Source organism: Microtus ochrogaster, chromosome 15, assembly GCF_000317375.1.
Source record: "Microtus ochrogaster isolate Prairie Vole_2 chromosome 15, MicOch1.0, whole genome shotgun sequence".
Lineage (NCBI taxonomy): Eukaryota > Metazoa > Chordata > Mammalia > Rodentia > Cricetidae > Microtus > Microtus ochrogaster.
In genome coordinates, this window is record NC_022017.1 from 22,433,464 (window position 1) to 22,454,446 (window position 20,983).

General features: G+C 48.8%; 2 protein-coding genes across 8 annotated transcripts in view; one reads left to right on the top strand and one right to left on the bottom strand.

Moving 5' to 3' along the window:
* Positions 1–612: 612 nt before the first annotated feature.
* On the bottom strand, positions 613–7,052 carry Creld2 (cysteine rich with EGF like domains 2). Its single transcript, XM_005354377.2, has 10 exons — positions 6,831–7,052; positions 6,652–6,734; positions 6,265–6,375; positions 5,643–5,734; positions 4,732–4,908; positions 3,967–4,062; positions 3,328–3,411; positions 2,469–2,564; positions 1,872–2,012; positions 613–904 (listed from the first exon to the last, which is right to left on the bottom strand). Exons 1-10 carry the CDS (start codon positions 6,954–6,956, stop codon positions 855–857), a joined length of 1,056 nt encoding a protein of 351 aa, XP_005354434.1. The 5' UTR covers positions 6,957–7,052; the 3' UTR covers positions 613–854.
* A 192-nt stretch (positions 7,053–7,244) lies between these two features.
* Alg12 (ALG12, alpha-1,6-mannosyltransferase) overlaps positions 7,245–20,983 on the top strand; it is a 15,511-nt gene continuing 1,772 nt past the window's right edge. For 2 of the 7 annotated variants that reach the window (XM_013348897.2, XM_026782737.1), the window contains exons 1-8: positions 7,278–8,093; positions 8,193–8,249; positions 10,041–10,399; positions 10,474–10,606; positions 13,245–13,418; positions 14,165–14,359; positions 16,810–16,913; positions 17,494–17,717. In XM_013348897.2, coding sequence (XP_013204351.1) covers positions 10,064–10,399; positions 10,474–10,606; positions 13,245–13,418; positions 14,165–14,359; positions 16,810–16,913; positions 17,494–17,717 — 1,166 coding nt within the window. In that variant the 5' untranslated portion in view covers positions 7,278–8,093; positions 8,193–8,249; positions 10,041–10,063. Of the gene's footprint in view, positions 8,094–8,192; positions 8,250–10,040; positions 10,400–10,473; positions 10,607–13,244; positions 13,419–14,164; positions 14,360–16,809; positions 16,914–17,493; positions 17,718–20,983 lie in introns of all 7 variants that reach the window. The other 5 variants (XM_026782735.1, XM_026782736.1, XM_013348899.1 and 2 more) reach the window with 5 other exon arrangements.

Below are 20,983 nucleotides of genomic sequence, written 5' to 3' on the forward strand. Positions count from 1 at the left end.
CTCTGTAGACCAGGCTGGTCTCGAACTCACAGAGATCCGCCTGCCTCTGCCTCCCAAGTGCTGGGATTAAAGGCGTGCGCCACCACCGCCCGGCACGAGTCAGCTTTTTGCTACTCAGGCAATCAACTTCAATAGAGGAAAGGCTATGCTGGCTTAGTTTAGGGTTCCAGTACAGGTTCACCTGACCCCATTGCTCTGGGATGTGCTGAGTGGCATAGCAAGGGGTCAGTAGTAAAGATTCCCTTATGGTCAAGAAAGGAAGAGTGAGCCAGGACCCCAACACCTCCCCACTTGGAAGGCATGCCCACCTTCCACTGGGTTCCAACTCCCCAGAAGACCACAGCAGGAGCCAGGTCTTTAGAAAATGTATTTGGCAACTCCTGAACCTACATCTTATACAATTTGTCTGAGGCAGCTAGACCACAGGGCAGGGCAGGACCCCTCCTATCCTCCACCACACTGGACACTGGCTCAGGAACAACTCGCAAGGTGCCCACCAAGGGAAGACATGGGGTCCCATCTATGTCCCAGTTCTGGCAGGACAGGTACAAACTGAACAGTGTTGAAGGCCACACGTTCTCAATGAAACAAACCAACACGTTTTGTTCCTGGTGATCTTCAACGATCAATTTTATTATAAAGAACAGTATCAAAATATACGAATCTGTTTAAGAACCACCAAGAAGTGCAGCTTTTTAAAGGGCCAAGTGAGTATCAACTGTTTCAAAGTAGGCAGCTTCTCCCTCCAAAATCTCCTGGAGAAAATGGGGTTGATGTCCATGGGCCACATTTTCTATAGGATGTCCTCTCAATAACTTAAAAGGGTGAGTCTGGCTTCTGAACCCGGATGCCCGTCACAAATCCTCATGGGAGGGTGGCTGTGTGGGGTTTTCCTCTGTCACTTCTGTCAGAAGACAGGTAGGTCACTGAATGAGTACTCAGTGATGGAGGGCCTCGAGAATGGGTTTGGATGGGGTAGGAGCTGTATGTAGAGGCGCTGGTGTCCCAGTACCCAGTGGGGTGCCCAGGCAGGCACTTTACAGACTTAACCAGAGGCTGAGCAGCGAGGGTGAGAGATCTGAGGTAGAGGGCAGGCGGTGACAGCAGGCAATCCTGTCCTCCAGCTGCTAAAGTCCTCTGTTATCCTTAGTATCTCACTGACCACAGCACTCCTAGGTGCACGACTGTTTGCCCTGCTCAGGGTGGGTTCTGGGAAACTACTGTCACTACCGACCTCTCTAAACACTGCCTGTTCCCACTTTCCACAACTCCTAGAGTCTGTCAGACTGAACTCTCTCTCTCAAGGAGAGGAGCTGATGCCCAGCCTAGCACCTATCAATGTGGCTTGGTTTAGAAACAGGGTTTTTGCAAATAATTGGAGAAATCAAGGTAGGCCCAGTCAAGAGTGACTAGTGGTGTCCTTATGAAAAGGGCAAACTTGGACACATGGAGACCATGCAAGGACTAGGAACATTCTGGAAGGTCTGAACAGACCCTACTTTACAGCCTTAGAACCAGACACAGACCTGACCCTGGGCCAGAGTTCCAGGACCCAAGACCACTGCTGGAAATCCTGCAGGGGCTGGTGCCTCATGAGGCTGTTGCATTCTGCTCCTCCTTCCCCCTCAGTGGGACCAGCATGCTCTGCTTTCCCTTTTTCTCCATCTGTAGACCCAATCTGAAGGCATTAACTGAATGCTCCCCTGTACTGGCCTCTCTCCTACTCCTGCTGAGTCTTCCCCCTCCATGACCCTGGGTGTGCAGTCACACAGGTTTTATCTGTTCATTTCTTATTTGGCAGTTTCCAAGGGTCTGGTTAGCCTTGTCCCTGGGGAGGCAGGCCACACTGCCCATCACCTTCTGCCACTCACCGCCTTCTGTTTTCTGTATACAAGCATCCTCTGTTTCCTCAAAACCGTCCGGACACACACAGACAAAGCTCCCTGGGGTATTGTAGCAGTTCTCATTTTTCTTCTTACACACCTTGTCTATTAGTGAGCATTCATCTATATCTGAAATAAAAATACTCCATTTCAATAAATGGTTGCAAACACACACAAACACACATACACACCCAAGAAATTTGCTCATTTACAATTCATTCACCAATAAAAGCAATGGGATCATGAATGACCATCAGAGAAAGAAGCAAAGGTCAGGGGAGTGCTCAGAGAAGAGCTTCCTGGTCCTTGGTGGCAAGGATACAACTGGTGGAGCAGGACATGAAGATGGGAAGCCCAGTGCCCTGGGCAGTGCCAAGACAACAAGAGATGGCTCAAGCCAAGACAGCCAAGTCCCCTGGGAGCTGATGACACGGGGGCTCAGGCCAGTGTGGCCACAACAGGTACAACACTGTCTGTGCAGGAGCAGACCCCACATTCAGCCACCTCCCAGAGCCTCAAAGGCTCCTTGACAAGGGATATGTTCCTTCTAGAAAGTTCACCTTCTTCAGCAGACAGCTCACTGACCTGCACACTCGCCGTTCTGCTTGCTGTAGCCAGAGATACACTCTTTACAATTGGCTGGGCCTTTTCCCGTGCAGCCCACACAGGTAGAATCACATTCTAGAAACAAGGAGGGAAGGTGTAAGACAAATTCTACTTCAGTAAGACAGGACAGGACAAGCACACCATAAAACAGACCCTAGTGACATGAAGGAACTTAAACACAAAGCCACCTCAAGCCCAGGGACAGTCTGTTTTTCCCCAACCAAGAAAGACCTCAGTAAGAAGAGCCAAGCGGAGACTGCAAGCTCTACGGGCCTAGTGTCACATTTCACCTAGAGGACACTGCAGCCTGCCAGCTTAGAGCTGCAGACACTGGGCGGCAACCCATCCCCTGCTGTTCTGTGAAATGCATAAGACCCTAAAATACTCAGACCCTTGACTGGCAAATTTGGAAAGCAAAAAAAGAGTGTAAAATGTTTTCTAAACTGGGAATGATGACACACACCTTTAATCCCAGTGCTTAGGAAGCAGAGGCAGAGGATCTCTGAGTTTGAGGCTAGCCTGGTCTACATGGTGAGCTCTAGGATAGCCAGGGTTACATAGAGAGATCCTGTCTCCAAAAAACGTGTGAAAAGTTTTCCCTTGAGGGAAAAGACTGCCGTGGCTAACATGAAGGACCTGAAACAGCAGCATGCTGCAAGACTACTACGATGTGTGAGACACTTGATGACAGAGACTAAGGTTTTTCTGCAGCATGTCTACTGCTGAGGTCACCGCTTCCAAGTGCCTGAGCAGACCGTACAGGGTCATCCTAGTCTCACGTGTTGAAGGAAGACAGAGAAGCCCTATGGAGGATGACAGGTCCCAACACTCTGGTCACCTTCACATGTGTACGAGCCATTGACATTTTCACAGTACTGTGCATCGCTGCAGGGAGGGGTCTCTGCTGCACACTCATCCACATCTGGAACAAAAAGTGAGGCTGTGAGCAGAGCCCAGGTGGCAAGGCTGAGGCACCACCCACACGACCGCAATGAGCTCCTTCACTTCCATACAAGCTCAAACCATCCCTTCCTTCCCTCCCCTCCTCAGGGCTTGAAACCAGCTTGGGGCTAAGTTCTGAATTTGCCTAAGGCCAAGCAGCTGGTGAGGGGTGAAACCGAAACTAAAGAGAGAGGAGGGCAGGTAGCGGGCACCTGGGGCTACGGAAGACCAAGCAGTGCCAGCTCCACGATTGCCCACAGTACAGGGTTTGCAGCATGAAAGGGGCAAGGGCACAGCAATAGCAGTGCCATGGCAGGGCCACATGCCCCGGTAACTGTGATGTTACCAGTTGTGGTGGGGACACCTGCTTAACCTAGATCTGAGTCCTCAAAACGAAGGCCGTAAGAGTGGCCTTTCACAGCCCTGAGAGGGGCAGAGATAAAAAGCACCATCAGGTGGGAGTCAGATCTCTCTGGGGGTGAGGGAGTCTCCCCAGTAAGGAACCTTTCCCCCTCCCACCCGGTGCCCTCCTCACCCACACAGGCACCGTCCACACGTGCCCAGCCCACTTCGCACTCCACACAGTCTTTGTTGGTCGGCCCTGAGCATGTCTTGCAGGACTCATCACAGGCTGGAAAGCAAAGGCTGTATTAGCAGGGCCCTTCAGGGAACGGGGTTCCTCCCTCTTCCACAGAGAGGAAAGCTTACTTTAGAAATGAGGCTCAGCAGGAAAATAACAAAAACTGAAAACAATAAGATGTCATTGCATGCAACATCCCTAATGAATTCATAAAATACGAAGAATGTGAAGTCAACCAAGGGTGCTGCCTTGTGCAGACAGCAACCACAGGGCCCTGGAGGCTGGCAAGGACTGTGCTCTGCTCAGTGAGAAGACAGGCAGAGCTGACCACATTGTGGGAAGCACCTGATCAGGTAACCTTGACAACCAGGTAAAAACAAAGGAGTTGGTGGAGCCAGTGCTCAGGAGTAGCCTCCAAGGGTCCTGGTTCCCATGTGTGCCCCATTACTAGGTGCTAGGGCAAAAAACCAAGGGCATTTGGTATAGGAATGACAGAAGCTGACACACACGCACTCAAGCTCCATGTCATGCCCACAAGCAGCTTTTCCTTCTGGTGTGGTTTATGGATACTTCAGAAAGGCCACACCTCTAGGCCTTCTGCAATGATCTGGACACCTGGGGTTAGGGTGCGCTATGTTCCTAGCTATGCAGCTTCAGGAGGGACTGCTCCCCACAGCCTCACCATCAACCAAGCTGGCCAGAGTCGGTGCTGCGGCTCACCTGTGCAGAAGCTGTGTGTCTCGTTCCTCAATAAGCTGAAGTAGCCATCCATGCAGTCGATACACAGTGGCCCCTTGTATCCGACGTGACAATGGCAGGACCCGTCGCCCTGTCTGCTGCCATCTCCACTGCAGTGACCATTTCCGCTGCAAGGCCTCTCAGACCCACCCTGGCACACTTGGAAGACAGAAACCTTTGCTTGGAGCATGTCCCGGGGGGTGGCCACGTTGTTCTCAAACAGGGAGAACCACAGCACCTCTCAACATGTCATTGGGATGCTTGTCAGTTTAAACCTGGCATCATTCCTGCTGGGCAAACAGCGGTCTGAAAGCTAAAGGAGGGGCTAGAGACAGACACCGACCACCTAGAACCTGCAGGATCAACACTCAATGCCTGTGTGGGGCCAACTGTGGAACAACACACTGTGTGCCCACCCAGCACACAGTCAGGGAGAAAAGCAAGAGGCATCTCAGCCGTGTGCAGTGCCTGAAACTGAAACTTCTGCTACCTGACCCAGCCCGATATACACGGCTAGGCTCCAGTCTCAAGACTCACTCCATAGAAGGAGCAGAAACAGTTAAGCATGCCTATAACCTCCATCTCCTTGTCAACAGTACCGATGACCTCCCGAGTCTGTGATCAGTACCCTAAAAACACATTAGGACCAGAGACTCTGAGCTCTACAGTGCAAAGGGGAACTTTCCTAAAGTTCACAGTGATGCAGGAGCCTATGGTCCAGGTTCACAACCCCAGAGAGCAGGGGGACAGTTACCCATCTGAGGAAAGAGGAAGGGTCCCCAACTCCATAGAAAGATGATGAGTTTAAGTCCCCTCTGTGCTTTTAAACACAAGGGACTCAGAGAGGAGTAACAGGAAAGATGCAGACTTGGGACTTCCCAAGAAAAACGTACCCTGACAGTCTGGCCCATAGGTGCCCGGAAGACAGCATGCTTTCAGTGTGTGTACACAGAACCACTCAAATAGGTTAGGGTACTCCTTCTTCCTGAGGATTTAGAAATGGTCATTAAATCCCATGAAATGCTGGGCTGAGGTCATGGCTCAGTGGCGGAGCACACACAACACCACCCCCTAGGAGACTCCTGAAGCCTTGGACAGTGTCAAGCCCTAAATACATTATAGACTTTCACAAACATACTGGTGGGGAAGGTTAATCTGTAAATTAGGCATAGTAAAAGATCCATGACAATATCGAAGAGAATATGATACACTGCAATGAGACTTAGCTCTGGAATTTTCCATGTTTTATATTCAGGCTGAAGTAACTACCTCAGGTGACTTGGGGTAGGAGGCACTGTACAAGCCCCCAAAGCTTGTGTGATGGGGGAAGCCGGAGTCAGGCATGCACAGGAACTCTTTGCCAGCTTCCTGGCTCTAAGAGCTGTGCTCTGATAAGAGACAATGGCGGTAAGTGGAAAAAATGGGACAGGGATGTTGGATTGCTACTGCTTCCCTGTCTCTCCTGGGAAGGGACTGCAAAACTACCCATCAGAAGACAGGGTCCCGGCCACTCACAGTGAATGCCACCAGGCCTCTAGCTGCTCCTCCTGCTGTTCCAAGAGTTGGTTGCACTCAAAGTCGCTACTGTCGCACAAGCCCTCCATGATCTCCAGAAGCCGGATCTCACTGCAACACAACCTGTCAGCACCCCCAAAAGCACCAGCACCAAAAAGCACCAGTCTGCTCACTTTAAACATGTCCCACCTAGAGACTACTTCAGTGAAAAGGGGAACATCCCTAACTAAAGGGCAGGGTGTCCAGGGGACCCAGGGAGAGCAGGCGCCTTTGCACCACAGCATAGGAAGGAAAGCTTATTCCATTACCCAAGGAAGCCAGAAGCCCTTAGGAGGGCTGAGGGTTCCAGTCCATAGCTGCCAATCCGCGCAGTTCTTGGGCACCCACCTGGATTCGTACTTGGACAGCGTCTTCTCCTCCCACGCCGTGTTGCCGCCGCCGAAGTTCTTCCTGGCCGTGTTGGCCATCCCCTGCGGAGGAGAGGGCACCGGCTCGGTGGTCCGCTGTGAACCCCGCTAGCCCCCCGCCCTGAGCCGCTCGCTGTCCCGGGCCAGCCGCCCGCTCACCTGGTTGAACTTGTCCACCAGCGTCCGGCACTTCTGGCACAGTGTCGTCTTCCGGGAGGTCATAGCCGCAGGCGGCGGCAACAGCAGCAGCAGCAGCCCGAATGCGGCAGCGGGCGGCAGGTGCATGGCGTGGGGGGGGGGAGACTGCCGGGCGACCGGCGAAGAACTGGGGAGTCTCGGCCTCCGCCCACCGGCCCGCGCGCCGGCCGTTCCCCGGGCTACTTCACTGCGTCGCCGAAGCCACGCCCAGCTCTCAGCCGGCGCGCTGCCATTGGTCGGAAGAATCCGCCCTGTCTGATGTGGACCAATTCGGGCTCGCCACGAGCAGCGACCAATGAGAAGGCCCCGGGTCAGCGTCCCGCGAGAGAGGGGCGGGACCGCAGCCTTTTATTCTGACCTCTGGCCCCGCCCCCCCCCCCACTCGCGACCTGCGGTGGCCATCTTTACTCAGGGTCGCGAGCCCTCTCCCTTGTCGCCTATCTGCGCTGTGGTGGCCATGTTAAGTTCGGGCAAAGACTTCGCTTCTGAGTCGCGTTTCCGCCTCCCGCTTCCTGCTGAGGGCGGTCTGCTGAGGTCCGAGGGGTCAGGACGAGAGAGTGTTGAGGAGTCCAGAGCTCGCCGTTGGGGATTGAGGTACTCGGGAGGTGGCGAGGCTGGGGCTCTTCCGAGAGGGCTGCCTTAGCGCGCGTGACGGCCTTTGAGTTCCCCACCCTGGGGACTGAACAACTCACCTGGGTATCGGACCTCTGTCACATGGGGGCTGGACGTCTCACCTGAGGCCTGGACCTTTCGTCTGTCCCCCACCCTTCCCACCTGACGGCCGACCTGTCACCTGTAAACTGAGCTCTGCTCTAGGGGACCGGCTCAGTGTGTTTGGAGGCTCAGGCATTGGGCACACAGTGACCTACCGCATTTTAAATGGCTTGAATGAGAAGTGATACGCAATTGTCTGGATATTAGAGAGCACCTGTTTGTGCAGCTCGTTCAGTTTCATCTGGTCTTTGGTTGACAAGTAGGCCTCGTTTGCACCAGATTGTTGATGTTTCCAGCTTAAAGCCACAATTTGAGCAAGTGATTCCGACCATTTCCGTGGAAGCCTTGGAATCCCCATTGACAGGGACAACAGGATCTTTGAAGGGTACTACCTAGTCTGAGGTGCCCACCTTCTCCAAGTCACACTTGCTAACAGTATGGCCCTTTTGAACTTGGCCGCTCGAAGGCGGTTAGCCATCTGGCTGCCCGGCTGCTCCCCCCATTCCCGTGGTAGGTGGTTTTTTTGTACTGGTGACTACCTTGACGTTGTTTTTTGCTCCTGGTTGAACATTCTCACTCACCCTGAGCTTCTGTTGTCTTTGAAAATAGCAGCTGTTGGTCCTCAGCAGAAAGCATCCCTCTCTGGCTGGGAGGAAGGAGGATCAGGTGAGTTTGAAGGATAATTTCAGCCTAAATCTTGGATTTCCTTTAAAGGCGTGAGGAGCGAATGGTTGGGACAGCTAAGTCAGAGTCCCTCAGGCAGCACATCCCACACTGCTGCTGTCTCAGTGGCGTGGGTCCCACCCTTTTCTTTTTCTTTTTTTTTTTTTTGTGACGGTCTCACATAGCTAAGGCTGACCTGGAACTCTGTATAACCAAGGATGACCTTGAACTTCTGATCTTCTTGCCTCCACCTCCTGGGTGCTGAGGATTCACACATCTATCAACACACATAGGTTTTACGAGGTCCTGGGATTGAACCCAGGGTTTTGCATTCTTACCAAGTTGCCCAGGTTGGCCTTGAACTCTTGTTCCTCCTTTATCAGCCTCTCGACTGCTAGGGTTATGGCTGTGCATTGCCATGCCCTTGTCTGTTTTTGTGCTAGGTTGAGAATATTATGTGCACATTGTTCCATAACCTGACATTTTTCTTTTCTTTCTCTTTTTTCTTTTTTTTTTTTGGATTTTCGAGACAGGGTTTCTCCGTAGCTTTTGGTTCCTGTCCTGGAACTAGCTCTTGTAGACCAGGCTGTGACATTTTTCTTTTAATCAAAAATCATACTTTTCCAATTCAGTACACTATTGTGTCTAACACAAGTCGGGTGAAGTTTTGGCCAGACTCACTGTAGCCTCGCAGCCAAATCTGGAACAAGCAAATGCAAGTTGGGCATTATTTACAGTCCACTAAAGTCCTCATGGCATGCCTTCATGCAGGGCTGATAATGACTTTGGGGCATTTTCTTGGTTCATGTTGTGAGACAGCCTAGTCACTGTGGGCTGTGCCGTCACTGGACTGGTGGTCCTGGGTGCTATAGGAAGGCAGGCTGAGCAGGCCATGAGGAGCAAGCCAGTAAACAGCACTCCTGCCTCCAGGTTCCTCTTGCCTTTGATTTCCTTGGATGATGGACTGTAAGCTGTAAGATGAAATAAACCATTTTCTCCCCAAGCTGTTCTTGGTCGTGCTGTTTTGTCACAGCAATAGAGACCCTAACTAAGACAATAGGAATTATGAGAATCGTTGTATTTCAAAGGGTTGGAGAGATGGCTCTGTGATTAGGAGTTCTGACTGTTCTTTCATGCATGCACATAGTTCCTCGCAACTGTCTATAATTCCAGTTCCAGGGGATCAGATGCCCAGGAATACATATAGGCAAAACACCGTACACATAAAAAATAATTTTCAAAAAAAAGAACTGATAGAATGAAGTATATGTAAATATGCAAACATGTGTATGTATATAGGAGATTTATTTATTAGAATGGCTTACAGACTGTGGGCTAGGTAGTCCAACAATGGCTGTCTCCCAGCAAAAGGTTCAAGAGGCTGGAGGCTTCAGATGCTCTTCAGTGTACACTGAAATCCTAAAGAGGCTCTAATGCCGATGAAGGAGTGGAATTGCCAGCAAGAGTGAAAAGAACAATGAGGCAAAGAGAGGAAGCTTGCTTCTTCTATGTTCTTTATGTAGGCTGCCAACGGCAGGGGTGGCCCAGATTGCAGGTGGAGCTTCCTGCCTCAAAAGATTTACTTAAGAAAAAATCCCTCACAGGTGTACCCAACTGCTTGGGCTTTAGTTAATTTCAGATGTAGTCAAGGACAGCTGTGATTCCTCTCCCCCAACACGTTACCAATGTGACCTCAAGCAGAGTATGACATTGAGGAGCCGTGTTTCTGTTCTCTCTGAATGTATAGGGTAACACTGTTAATGATGGGCACTTCTTGTCTTTGGTTCTGTGAAGGTCCATGAAGTTTAAAGCACCACATGACTGGCAAGAAATCATCAGGCAAGCCAGAAGGTTTTTGGCGCACACCTTTAATTCCAGCACTCGGGATGCAGAGGCAGGCGGATCTCTGTGAGTTCAAGGGCAACAGAGCCAGTTCCAGGACAGCCAAAGCTACACAAAGGGACCCTGTCTCGAAGAACCAAAAGAAAAAGAAAAAAACCAAATCATCAGGCAGGCAGCCCCTGCTGTTTCTGGGCCTGCTGGTCACTGCAGCTGCTATCCACCTTGTTGCCTGTCCCTATACCAAGGTGGAGGAAAGCTTTAACCTACAGGCTACACATGATCTGCTGTACCACCAGCTGGATCTAGACAAGGTGAGGCTGCTGCTTGGAGCTGGGACTTGCTTTCCCTCCCCAACCGCTGTGCTGACAGCCCATTCTCCTTGCAGTATGACCACCACGAGTTTCCTGGAGTTGTTCCCAGGACGTTCCTTGGGCCACTGTTGATTGCAGTGTTCTCCAGTCCTGTGGTTTATGTGCTTTCACTGTTGGAAGTATCCAAGTTTTACTCTCAGTTGACAGGTAAGAACCTGGCATGGGTGAGACCTGTAACAGTATCACATGATCACTGTGGGGTGGTGGAGTAGGGTGGGAGTTGGCAGGACTTACTGTAGCCTTGCCACCAAACTTGGGACAAGCAAGTAGGAGCTGTACCTTAGACTCCACTGACGTCCTCATGACATCGATGGGATGCAGGGCTAGTGAAGAAGGTGGTGACAGCTTCCCTTGCTCCTGTTCCAGCTGGAGGACCTCAGCAGTAACTCCCAGAGCCTTAGCTGCTGCAGTCTGCATACTCCACAGATTGGAATGAGCAGACAGCCCTCGAGGTCAGAGGTCATCATACTGGTCTGCATACAGAGCCCCTGGTCCCTTTTCTGTGCCCATGAGTACCTTGTAAAGTTTTCATTGATGCAGAAGATTTCTTATTAGTACAATAATACAATAAATATAATACAGTATTTTAGCACAGTTTATGATATAGCAAAAGACCAGAACATTTAAGTTTTTTGTTTGTTTCTTCAGATACTTGTTTTGGGGTATTGAGAACATTGTGATTCCTCTTTATTTTTGTATATGCTTGTTTGAAGCCAGGGTCTCACTATGTAGCGCAGGATGGCCTAGGACTCACAGTCCTCCTGCCTCGTCTTCTGAAAGCTGGTTTGGCAGGTGTGTGCCATCACACCTGACTTCTCTAACTGTCTTAAAGTGAGTCTCCATTGGTGACAGACACACTGCCATGTTGGCGATCAGAGCTCACCCCACTTCTATAGTTGGGACCCATTCTTTTGGTTTTGTTGTTGTTGTTGTTTGTTTTAATGTGGCTGAGTGTTTTTGCTACACATACGTATGTGCACCATGGATGTGTCTCTTGCCTGTGGTAGTCAGAAGAAGAGAGCAGATCCCCTGGAACCGGAGTTACAGATGGTTGTGAGCCACCGTGTGGGTAGTGGGAATTGAACTTGGGTCCTCTATAGTTACTCTTTAAGTGCTCTTAACTGCTGAGAAACCTGTCCAGCACCCCTTACTCATCTGTTTTTTTGTTTTCTTTTTTAAGACATTTTCTCACTATGTAACTTTGGCTGTTTGGATGTCCTGGAGTGCACTCTATAGACCAGGCTGGCCTTGAACTCAGAGATCTGCCTGCTTATGCCTCCTGCATTCTGGGGATCAAAGATGTTTGCCACCACACCAAGCCATCTCTCATACCCACCCACCCACCTCCACCCCTGAGCTGAAGACTGAACCCAGGGCCTTTGTACTCACTGGGCAAGCACTCTACCACTGAGATAAATCCCTGACTCAATACTTTTTTAAAAAATATATACTAGGTTAAGAAAGTTATATGCACATTGTTCTATAACCTGACGTCTAAGTTGGAAAAGTATGATTTTAGCCAAAAATCATACTTTTCCAATTTAGAATATTTTATTGTGTCTAACAAAGCTGGCCATAGTCAGATTTTAGCTTGTCTAGCCTATGTGGAATTGTTATTTTTTTAAATTTTATGTACATTCATGTTTTTGTCTGCATGTATTTCTCTGTAAAGGTGTTAGATCCCCTGAAACTGTAGTTACAGACAGGTATGAGCTGCCATGTGGGTGCTAAGACTTGAACCTGGGTCCTCTGAAAGAGCAATCACTGCTCTTAACAGCTGAGCCATCTCTCTAACCCCCATGGGAAGTTTTAAAAACTGAATTCCTGAGTGAAACTCAGGCCACTCCTCAGAAAGGCACCTGGACCTAGATTCTCATGGACTTGGGTCCCAAAGTGAGACATCTGTGCTTTGAATCCAGTATCCAGTAATACACAGGAAGAGGGAAGCCCAGTGCTGCGCAGGTCCCACTCTGAATGTCTGGGTTAGCTTCTAAAAGTTTGCAGCTCCCATTCTGAGGTTGCTCCCATGGCTAACGGTTTCTTGGGCCATCGCTTTAGGCCTTGGCACCCACTGGCCAGTGGCTAATAAGGCTTGTCTACTCTGAGGATATGTGGTACCGGTCTCACCTGTCTTCAAAGGATCACTTGTTCCAGGGATAGTTTCCATTCATTCCCCTTCCCCTGAAGCTGGTGTTCCCACCACAGCATGATCTGGATGCGCCACAGGGTTGGGGTTTTTTTGGGTTTTTTTTGTTTGTTTGTTTTTTGTTTTTTGTTTTTCGAGACAGGGTTTCTCTGTGGCTTTGGAGCCTGTCCTGGAACTAGCTCTCTAGACCAGGCTGCTCTCGAACTCACAGAGATCCGCCTGCCTCTGCCTCCCGAGTGCTGGGATTAAAGGCGTGCGCCACCACCACCCGGCTTCACAGGGTTGGGTTTGAGTCGAACCTTAATCAGCGCTGTCCCCCACCTCAAGCCAGTCTAGAGGTCCCTGGTTACCCTGCCCTTCCAACACTGCTCTCCAGCTTTGCCCAGCATTCAGCAAACACTCAGCCAGGCCTGTGGGACTGCAAGGAGAGAAGAAGCTTGGATGGTGTGGGTCTCGATGTAAACACAGGCCCTAGGTCTCTAATGGCCACTTTTGGTACCAAATGTGCACTCCCAGGTGGGTCCCCTGCATATTGACACTGACCAACTCTGCAAGTGACACTCACAGAGCCCCTGGCTTCATCATCCGTGTATGCTCTTGAGTCACTCACGACATGATTTTGTTGCTCATCTTATTTAGTCAGAGGAGTCCTTGGACTTGGAGTGATTTTTGGACTCTGGACGTTACAAAAAGGAGTGAGACGACAGTTCGGGGCCACAGTGGCTGCCATGTTCTGCTGGATATCAGCCACACAGTTTCACCTCATGTTCTACTGTACGAGGACCCTTCCCAACGTGCTGGCCCTGGCTGTGGGTATGTAGCTTCAGAGTATACCTTCTGGTCCCTCACCTCAGCTAAGCACACACACATCAGCCCATTGCAGTGCCCCCACCCCATTGGCTCCTCATAAACTGCTCAGGGTCTCCTGTTATGGAAGCAAGAGTCTCAGTATTCACGGTTGGCACTTTATAGAAAACGTTACCCTGGAGTACCTGTGTGCCGTCCCAGCAGGCGAGTATGTGTCTTTGGAGTTTGTCTGTAGCCAGGGCTAGCCTTAAACCCTACAGTGCTGAGCAGTCACACCTTCTAGAGTAATTTTTTTTAAAGATTTCTTTTTATTTTGTGTACATGAGTGTTCTGTATGTATTTAAACATATGTGTATTCAGTGCCTGCAGAGGGCAGAAGAGGACATCGGGTCCTCTGGAATGGGAGTTACAGATAGTTGTCAACTGTCCTGCGCTACTACCACCAGCCAAGCAGCCAGTCTTTTAATGACTGAGCCACCACTCCAGCCCCCATAGAGTGATTTGTGTGTGTGTGTGTGTGTCTTTTATAATAAGAAAGCGAGCCTGGGGGTGCACGCCTTTAATTCCAGCACTCTAGAGGTAGAGGCAGGCGGATCTCTGTGAGTGTAAGGCCAGCTTGGTCTGCAGAACAAGTTCCATGGCAGCCAGGATTGTTACACAGAGAAACCTTTTCTCGAAAAACAGAAACAAACAAAACAAAACAAGAAAGGAAGAAAGTGAGTCCCCCTTATTGTGTGTGTTTTGTTTTGCAGTTCTTCCAGCCCTCACAGCCTGGCTGCAGCATCAGTGGGCCCTCTTTATCTGGCTCTCAGCCTTCGCCATCATTGCCTTCAGGGCTGAGCTGTGCATGCTGCTGGGCCTTATGCTGCTGCTGACCTTATACCAAAGAAGACTGTCTGTAGCCAGATTGCTCCAGCATGCTGTCCCAGCAGGGATTCTCTGTCTAGGCAAGTCAACATCTCGGGTTTGTCTGTGTGTATTTCAGTTTGGGTATTTTGAGACAGAGTCCTGCTGTCTAAGTTACTGTTCAATTGCTGTGAAGACCAGGACTAAGGCAGCTTATGAAAAAAGCTTTTTAACTGGGGGCTTGCTTACAGTTTCAGAAGGTTAGTCCATGGTCATCATGGCAGGAAGCATGGCAGCAGGCAGGCACTGGAGCAGTAGCTGAAAGCTTACATCCTGATCTACAGGCAGCAGGCAGAAACAGAAAGAAAAATTGAGATTGGGCCTGGTGTGGGCTCATTTGAAACCTCAAACCCCAGCCCTAGTGACACACCTCCTCCAATATGGCCACACCTAATCATTCTTAAACTCCCACCAACTAGGAACTAAACATTCAAATTTATTGGCCTATGGGGGGCATTCTCTTTCAAACCACCACGCTCACTGTGTAGCCCAGGTTGGCCTCAAATTCCAGTTTCTCCTGTGTTAGCCTTCATTGTGCTAAAATTACAAGTGTGGCAGTTTGAAACAGTGTGTGCATGTGCGTATAGCATCCAGAGCTCAACCTCTGTCGTTCCTCACTGAGTTAGCCACCTTGGTTTGTTTTTTTTTCCTAGTTTTTTTGAGAAATATTTATTTCTATTTTATGTGTATGGGTACTTTGCCTCTATATATGCTTGTGTACTGCATGTGTGCCTGGTGCCCATGGAGGCCATAGAGAGCATCAAATTCTCAGGAATTGGAGTTACGGACAGTTGTTAGCCACTGTGTGTGTGTACTAATAAGGTGTCTTGCCAATCTCATACTTGGCTATATATATATGAGACAGGAGTGTGTGTGTATATGTAAACACACACAAGGCAGGGTCTCCTTCGTAGTCCTGGCTGTCCTGGAACTCACTCTGTAGACAAAGTTGTCCTTGAACTCAGAGATCCACCAGCCTCTACCTCCTGAGTACTGGGATGAGAGGCATGCACCACTACATGCAATCCATTCCTAGTTTTTTTTGCAGGCTCTGGGATGAAATACAGGCCTTCCTGCTTGTAAGAACAGCTCCTTACTAAGCTGTTGTCTCAACCCTTCAGATTTTTTTTTTTTTTTTTTTTTTTTGTTTTTTTTTTTTTTTAATTTATTTATTTATTGAGGATTTCCCCCCCCTCCCCGCCACGACAAAATAGTTCCAAAGTGTCACCTTTTTTTTTTTTTTTGGTTTTTCGAGACAGGGTTTCTCTGTGGCTTTGGAGCCTGTCCTGAAACTAGCTCTGTAGACCGGGCTGGTCTCGAACTCACAGAGATCCGCCTGCCTCTGCCTCCCAAGTGCTGGGATTAAAGGCGTGCGCCACCACCGCCCGTGCTTTTTTTTTTTTTGTATTTTATTACACTTAACCTTTTTTTAGTGAGTCTGTCTGTCTGTGTGCGTGTGCATGGCCACACATGCGCCACACAGTGCACATTTGGAGGTCAGAGCACAACTTGTGGCAGTTAGGTCCCAGGGATTGAACTCAGATCATTAGGTTTGGCATCAAGTTTCTTTACCCACGGCCCAAAAAAGACTTTTTTTTTTTTTAAAGATTTATTTATTATGTATACAACATTCTGCCTCGATGTATGCCTGCATGCCAGAGGAGGGCGCCAGATCTCAGTACAGATGGTTGTGAGCCACCATGTAGTTGCTGGGAATTGAACTCAGGACCTCTGGAAGAGCAGCCAGTGCTCTTAACCTCTGAGCCATCTCTCCAGCCCCCAAAAAAGACTTTTTTTTTTGGTTTTTCGAGACAGGTTTTCTCTGTGGTTTTGGAGCCTGTCCTGGAACTAGCTCTTGTAGACCCGGCTGGTCTCGAACTCACAGAGATCCGCCTGCCTCTGCCTCCCTAGTGCTGGGATTAAAGGCGTGCGCCACCATCACCCAGCCTTTTTACTCTTTATTTACTTTCAGATATGTTTATACACATGTATCCTGGTGTGGTAATAATGGGTGTGTGATTGTAGGCACCTGTAGAATCCAGAAGACTATGTTGAATTTCCTAGAACTGAAGTAACAGGCAGTTGTGAGCCTTCGTTTGTGGGTTCTGGGAATTGAACTTGGGCCCTCTGAAAATCTGTACTCTTAACTACTGAGTCCTCTCTCCAGCTCCGACATTTTTTCTGTTTTGTTTTTTTAAAGATGGAAGTAGATGATCCAAACTTTGGCATCAGTAGAACCTCCAGTTCTGTCTCTAATGGTGGTTTCTATCTGGAAACCTGCATCTACCCACTGTTCTTTAAGCTGCTTGTCCAGGCAAGAGGAGGGCAGTGTGCCCTATGCTAGGGATGATACTTGCTGGAAATGTTGTCACACACCACTAGCTCCATTTATGGGAAGCTTCTGGCAGTTTCTGTGACCATGCAGCCACTTTGTGGGGTTAGTTAAGCCCAGTGCACATGTTCCTTACTGAGACTCTTTTGTTGTTATTAGGACTGACGGTGGCTGTGGACTCCTATTTCTGGAGATACCTTGTATGGCCAGAAGGAAAGGTGCTTTGGTACAACACTGTCCTGAACAAAAGTTCCAACTGGGGCGTATCCTTTCAGCATTCAAGTAGGAGTGCACAGGCTAGTCAGCCCCATGACCCTGGCCTCTGTCTCCTGTCTCCCTGTCAGGCAGCTGTTCCGGCACAGGTAAGATGGCTGTCTTAAGTGTCAGGGCAGAAGCTTCTGTTGCTCACACCTGGGACTCACTTGCCCTGGGTGGCACTGAGGACTGTAATGCCTTCTGCATATCTTAATGTGTCAAAATCTCCCTAAGCATCGCCTAGTCTTAGGGAGCATTGCCATGGTTCATAGTATAGTCTGCCTTCGGCAACGTTTATCACCAGGTACTTCAGATAGACTCATGGTTAGAAAGGACAGCATAGCTATGACTTGACAACATGCCATCTCATCTCTTAATGCTGTGAAAACAAAGGAACTTATTCCTCTAGCTGAGAATGCTGTGCCAAGATCATCCATCCCTATAGCTCCTGAGCAGGTCTCTGCTGTGTCTTTTGGCATAACTGTCTTTGGGGCCACTTCAGCCTTGATGCTGTTACCATCCTCGTTCATTTAAGTGGACAGTGACTCAATCCTGACAATATCTGTGCTTCCTTAACCTGACCTCAAGACCTCCCCACTCCTGTGGTATTTCTACTCTGCCCTGCCCCGAGGCCTGGGCTGCAGCCTTCTCTTCATACCCTTGGGGGCAGTGGACAAGAGGACCCATGCACTGGCCCTGCCAAGCCTGGGATTCGTGGCTTTGTACTCTCTCCTCCCGCACAAGGAGCTGCGGTTCATCATCTATACCTTCCCTGCACTCAACATCATGGCTGCCAGGGGATGCACCTATGTGTGAGGGTTTCATCCTTGAGATTTTTGTCCGCTATCTCACTTTTACTGTATTTTCTGGGGACGCTGGGGATTACTCAGCTGATAAGGTTTTTGGTTTGGTTTGGTTTGGTTTGGTTTTTCGAGACAGGGTTTCTCTATGTAGCTTATGGAGCCTGTCCTGGAACTAGCTCTATGGACCAGGCTGCCTCGAACTCACAGAGATTCACCTGCCTCTGCCTCCCGAGTGCTGGGATTAAAGGTGTGCGCCACCACCTGGCTGCTGATAGGTATTTTTAACACTGCATTAGAAATAGGTTTGCTGTGCTGGGTGTGATAGCATAGCCTTTGATCCCAAAAGCAGGGGTAGGTGGGTCTCTGAGTTCAAGGCTAGTGTGCTCTATTTAGTGAGACCTTCTCTCAAAACAGGAAAAAAAAAGGACTAAGTTTGCTGGTTTAACATTCAAATCACAATGTACCTCTTGCTTCTTTTATCTTTGTGTGCTTTCTGCCTTGGGTCAGCTCAAAATTCCATGAAAGGTATAGACTATGGCTATGGCTGGGGTCACAGGTGAAGGTGGATGTCTTTTTGTTTTGTTTTGTTTTTTGTTGTTGTTGGTTTTTTTCTTTATTTTCGAGACAGGGTTTCTCTGTAGCTTTTGGTTCCTGTCCTGGAACTAGCTCTGTAGACCAGGCTGGCCTCGAACTCCCAGAGATCCGCCTGCCTCTACCTCCCGAGTGCTGGGATTAAAGGCGTGCGCCACCACCGCCCGGCTAAGGTGGATGTTAATTAGTGTGCAAGAACAGGTTTGTGGATGACAAGTTCTCCTCCTCCATTTTGTTTATTTGTTTTTCAAGACAGGGTTTCTTTGTAGAACATCCCTGACTGTCCTGGAATTTGCTTTATTACCAGGCTGGCCTTGAACTCACAGAGATCCACCTGCCTCTGCCTCCCACATGCTGGGATTAAAGGCGTGTGCCACCTCCACCTGACCTCTCTCTCTCTCAACCCTGTCATAGTTTACTCAGGTACCTTAGTTGGAATAGAGTTGGTGAAATTGTACTGAAAAATCTGTATTTGAGGCCAACAGTTTAAAAATTTGGTAGACTATTTCTTAAATGTCCAGAGAGCAAACATTCTCCTCTTTGTCACAGTCTTTGTCATAGTCTGTCACAGCTGTTCATGGCCATTGTTTAAAGTCAGCTTCAGATGGCTGACAGTGAAAATGAAGGCAGTGATCATGTCCAATCAACTGAGATAGAACAGAAGACAACCCAGAGTTTATTTGGGGGTGACCTAAGCTGCAGCTTAGAAACCAGGTTCAAGCTGAAGTGGGCTATGATCTTACAGACCTAATTGAGTCTTAAAGGCAAAAAAGGTGGGGGTGGCATTTGTTGCCTACAGAAATCTAATGGAGTAGGTATAGTGACTCACACCTATAAACCCAGTACTTGGGAACACCAACTTGAGCCATCCCAAGGTACATAATGAGTTTCAGATCATCCTGAGCTATAGGATGAGCCTTTCTCAAAAATTAAAATCAGGGGCTGGAGAGATGGCTCAGAGGTTAAGAGCATTGCTTGCTCTTCCAAAGGTCCTGAGTTCAATTCCCAGCAACCACATGGTGGCTCACAACCATCTGTAATGGGGTCTGGTGTCCTCTTCTGGTCTGCAAGCATACACACAGACAGAATGTTCTATACATAATAAATAAATAAATATTTTTAAAAAAATTAAAATCAGGAAAAGGGCTGGGATGAAGCTCAGTTTGTAGAGTACCTGCTCAGCATGCTCAATGCTCTTGATTCAACCTCAGCACTACATAAATTGGGTGCAGTTGTACATGCCTATAACTGTTCAGGAGGTGGAGGTTCAAGGTTATCTTTGGCTATATAGCCATTTCAAAACCAACCTGAACTATACAAGACCCTAAACAAACAAATTTAAAATGTCTAGATCAGTGCAGGTGAGTAGCAAACTGACTTAGACAGGATGACTTAGAGAATGGATGTAAATCTATTCCCAGAAATTGACCAAGAAGACCAAAGATAAAGACATCTTGGAGCTGGGTATGTTAGTGCACACCTATAAGCCTAGTGTCAGGAAGGGAGATGCACCATAGGTAAGAATGCTTGCTATACAAGTGTGAGGGTCTGCATCTGGGTCCCCAGCACCTCTGTAAAAAGCTAGATGTAACAATCCAGTGCTATGGTAGCTGTGATGGGGGACAGAGACAGGATGATTGCTATGACTGAGCTTAATTGAAAAACTGGCAGATTCCATGTTCAATGAGAGGCATTATCTCAAAGGAATGAGATGGAGAGTGATAGAGGGCAGTTCCTGATGTTCTCCTCTGACTTCTGCATGCACACACCTGAATGTGTGCATTTGTGCACAGAGGTGCACACACAGACCACACTCATGTCTCAATAGAATATGGCGACCCCTCCTTTCAATCAAAGATAGTCTTGGGAAGGAAGACAGGGTGAACCAATCCCAGGACCTGGTACAGGATTGGGCTATTGGTCTGGAGATTCCAAGCACACTGAAGAAGATACCCCAGGATTGGGCACCTTGTTGAAGTCTGCCTCCCTGTCCTCAGGCTGGCATTTTGGAGGTCTTGATTTGCTTTGTGTGGTTTGTGAGCTGGACTTCCGCCCTAAACTGAGGAGTCTTTTTAAATGCCTTTTAAAAAATATAGTATAAACTTGAATTGGCATCTTGAGTGGAAATTTGAAGTTGTTATTACTTATTAATACACCCCCCAAGTGTGCATTTTGGGGGGTACACATGCTATGGCATGAATGTGGAAGTCAGAGGAGCCAGTGGAGCCAGTTCTCTCTTTACACCTATATGTGGGTTTGGGGATTGTACTCAAGTTACCAGGCGTACATGACAAGTGATTTTACCCACTGAGCTATCTCATCAGCCCCTTTTGTTTGAGATAGTTCTACAATGTGACTCAGGCTGACTTCAAATTTGCCATCATTATTCATCAGCCTTCCCAGTGCTGGGATTCCAGGTCTATACCACTGTGCACAACCACAGAGTTCTTCAGATGGTATTTTAGTCACTTTGGTTGCTTGAGTATTTTAGGGCATGCTTAGCTTGAGCTCAGGAGTTACAACCGTCTGTCTTTCCCCATGACAATAAAAGAGACTAAGCACATTAAAAAGAACAGATGAAGCCAGGTGGTGGTGACGCTCGCCTTTAATCCCAGCACTTGGGAGGCAGAGGCAGGCGGATCTCTGTGAGTTCGAGACCAGCCTGGTCTACAAGAGCTAGTTCC

What these genes read in the sequence shown, in the direction of transcription:
- Creld2 (XM_005354377.2), bottom strand. Translation starts at nt 6,956, where the DNA reads ATGCACCTGCCGCCCGCTGCCGCATTCGGGCTGCTGCTGCTGCTGTTG. An exon ending in TGGTGGACAAGTTCAACCAG is followed by an intron (nt 6,735 to 6,830) that starts GTGAGCGGGCGG and finishes TCTCCTCCGCAG; the next exon opens with GGGATGGCCAACACGGCCAG. An exon ending in TATACAGAAAACAGAAGGCG is followed by an intron (nt 905 to 1,871) that starts GTGAGTGGCAGA and finishes GTCTTCTGACAG; the next exon opens with AAGTGACAGAGGAAAACCCC.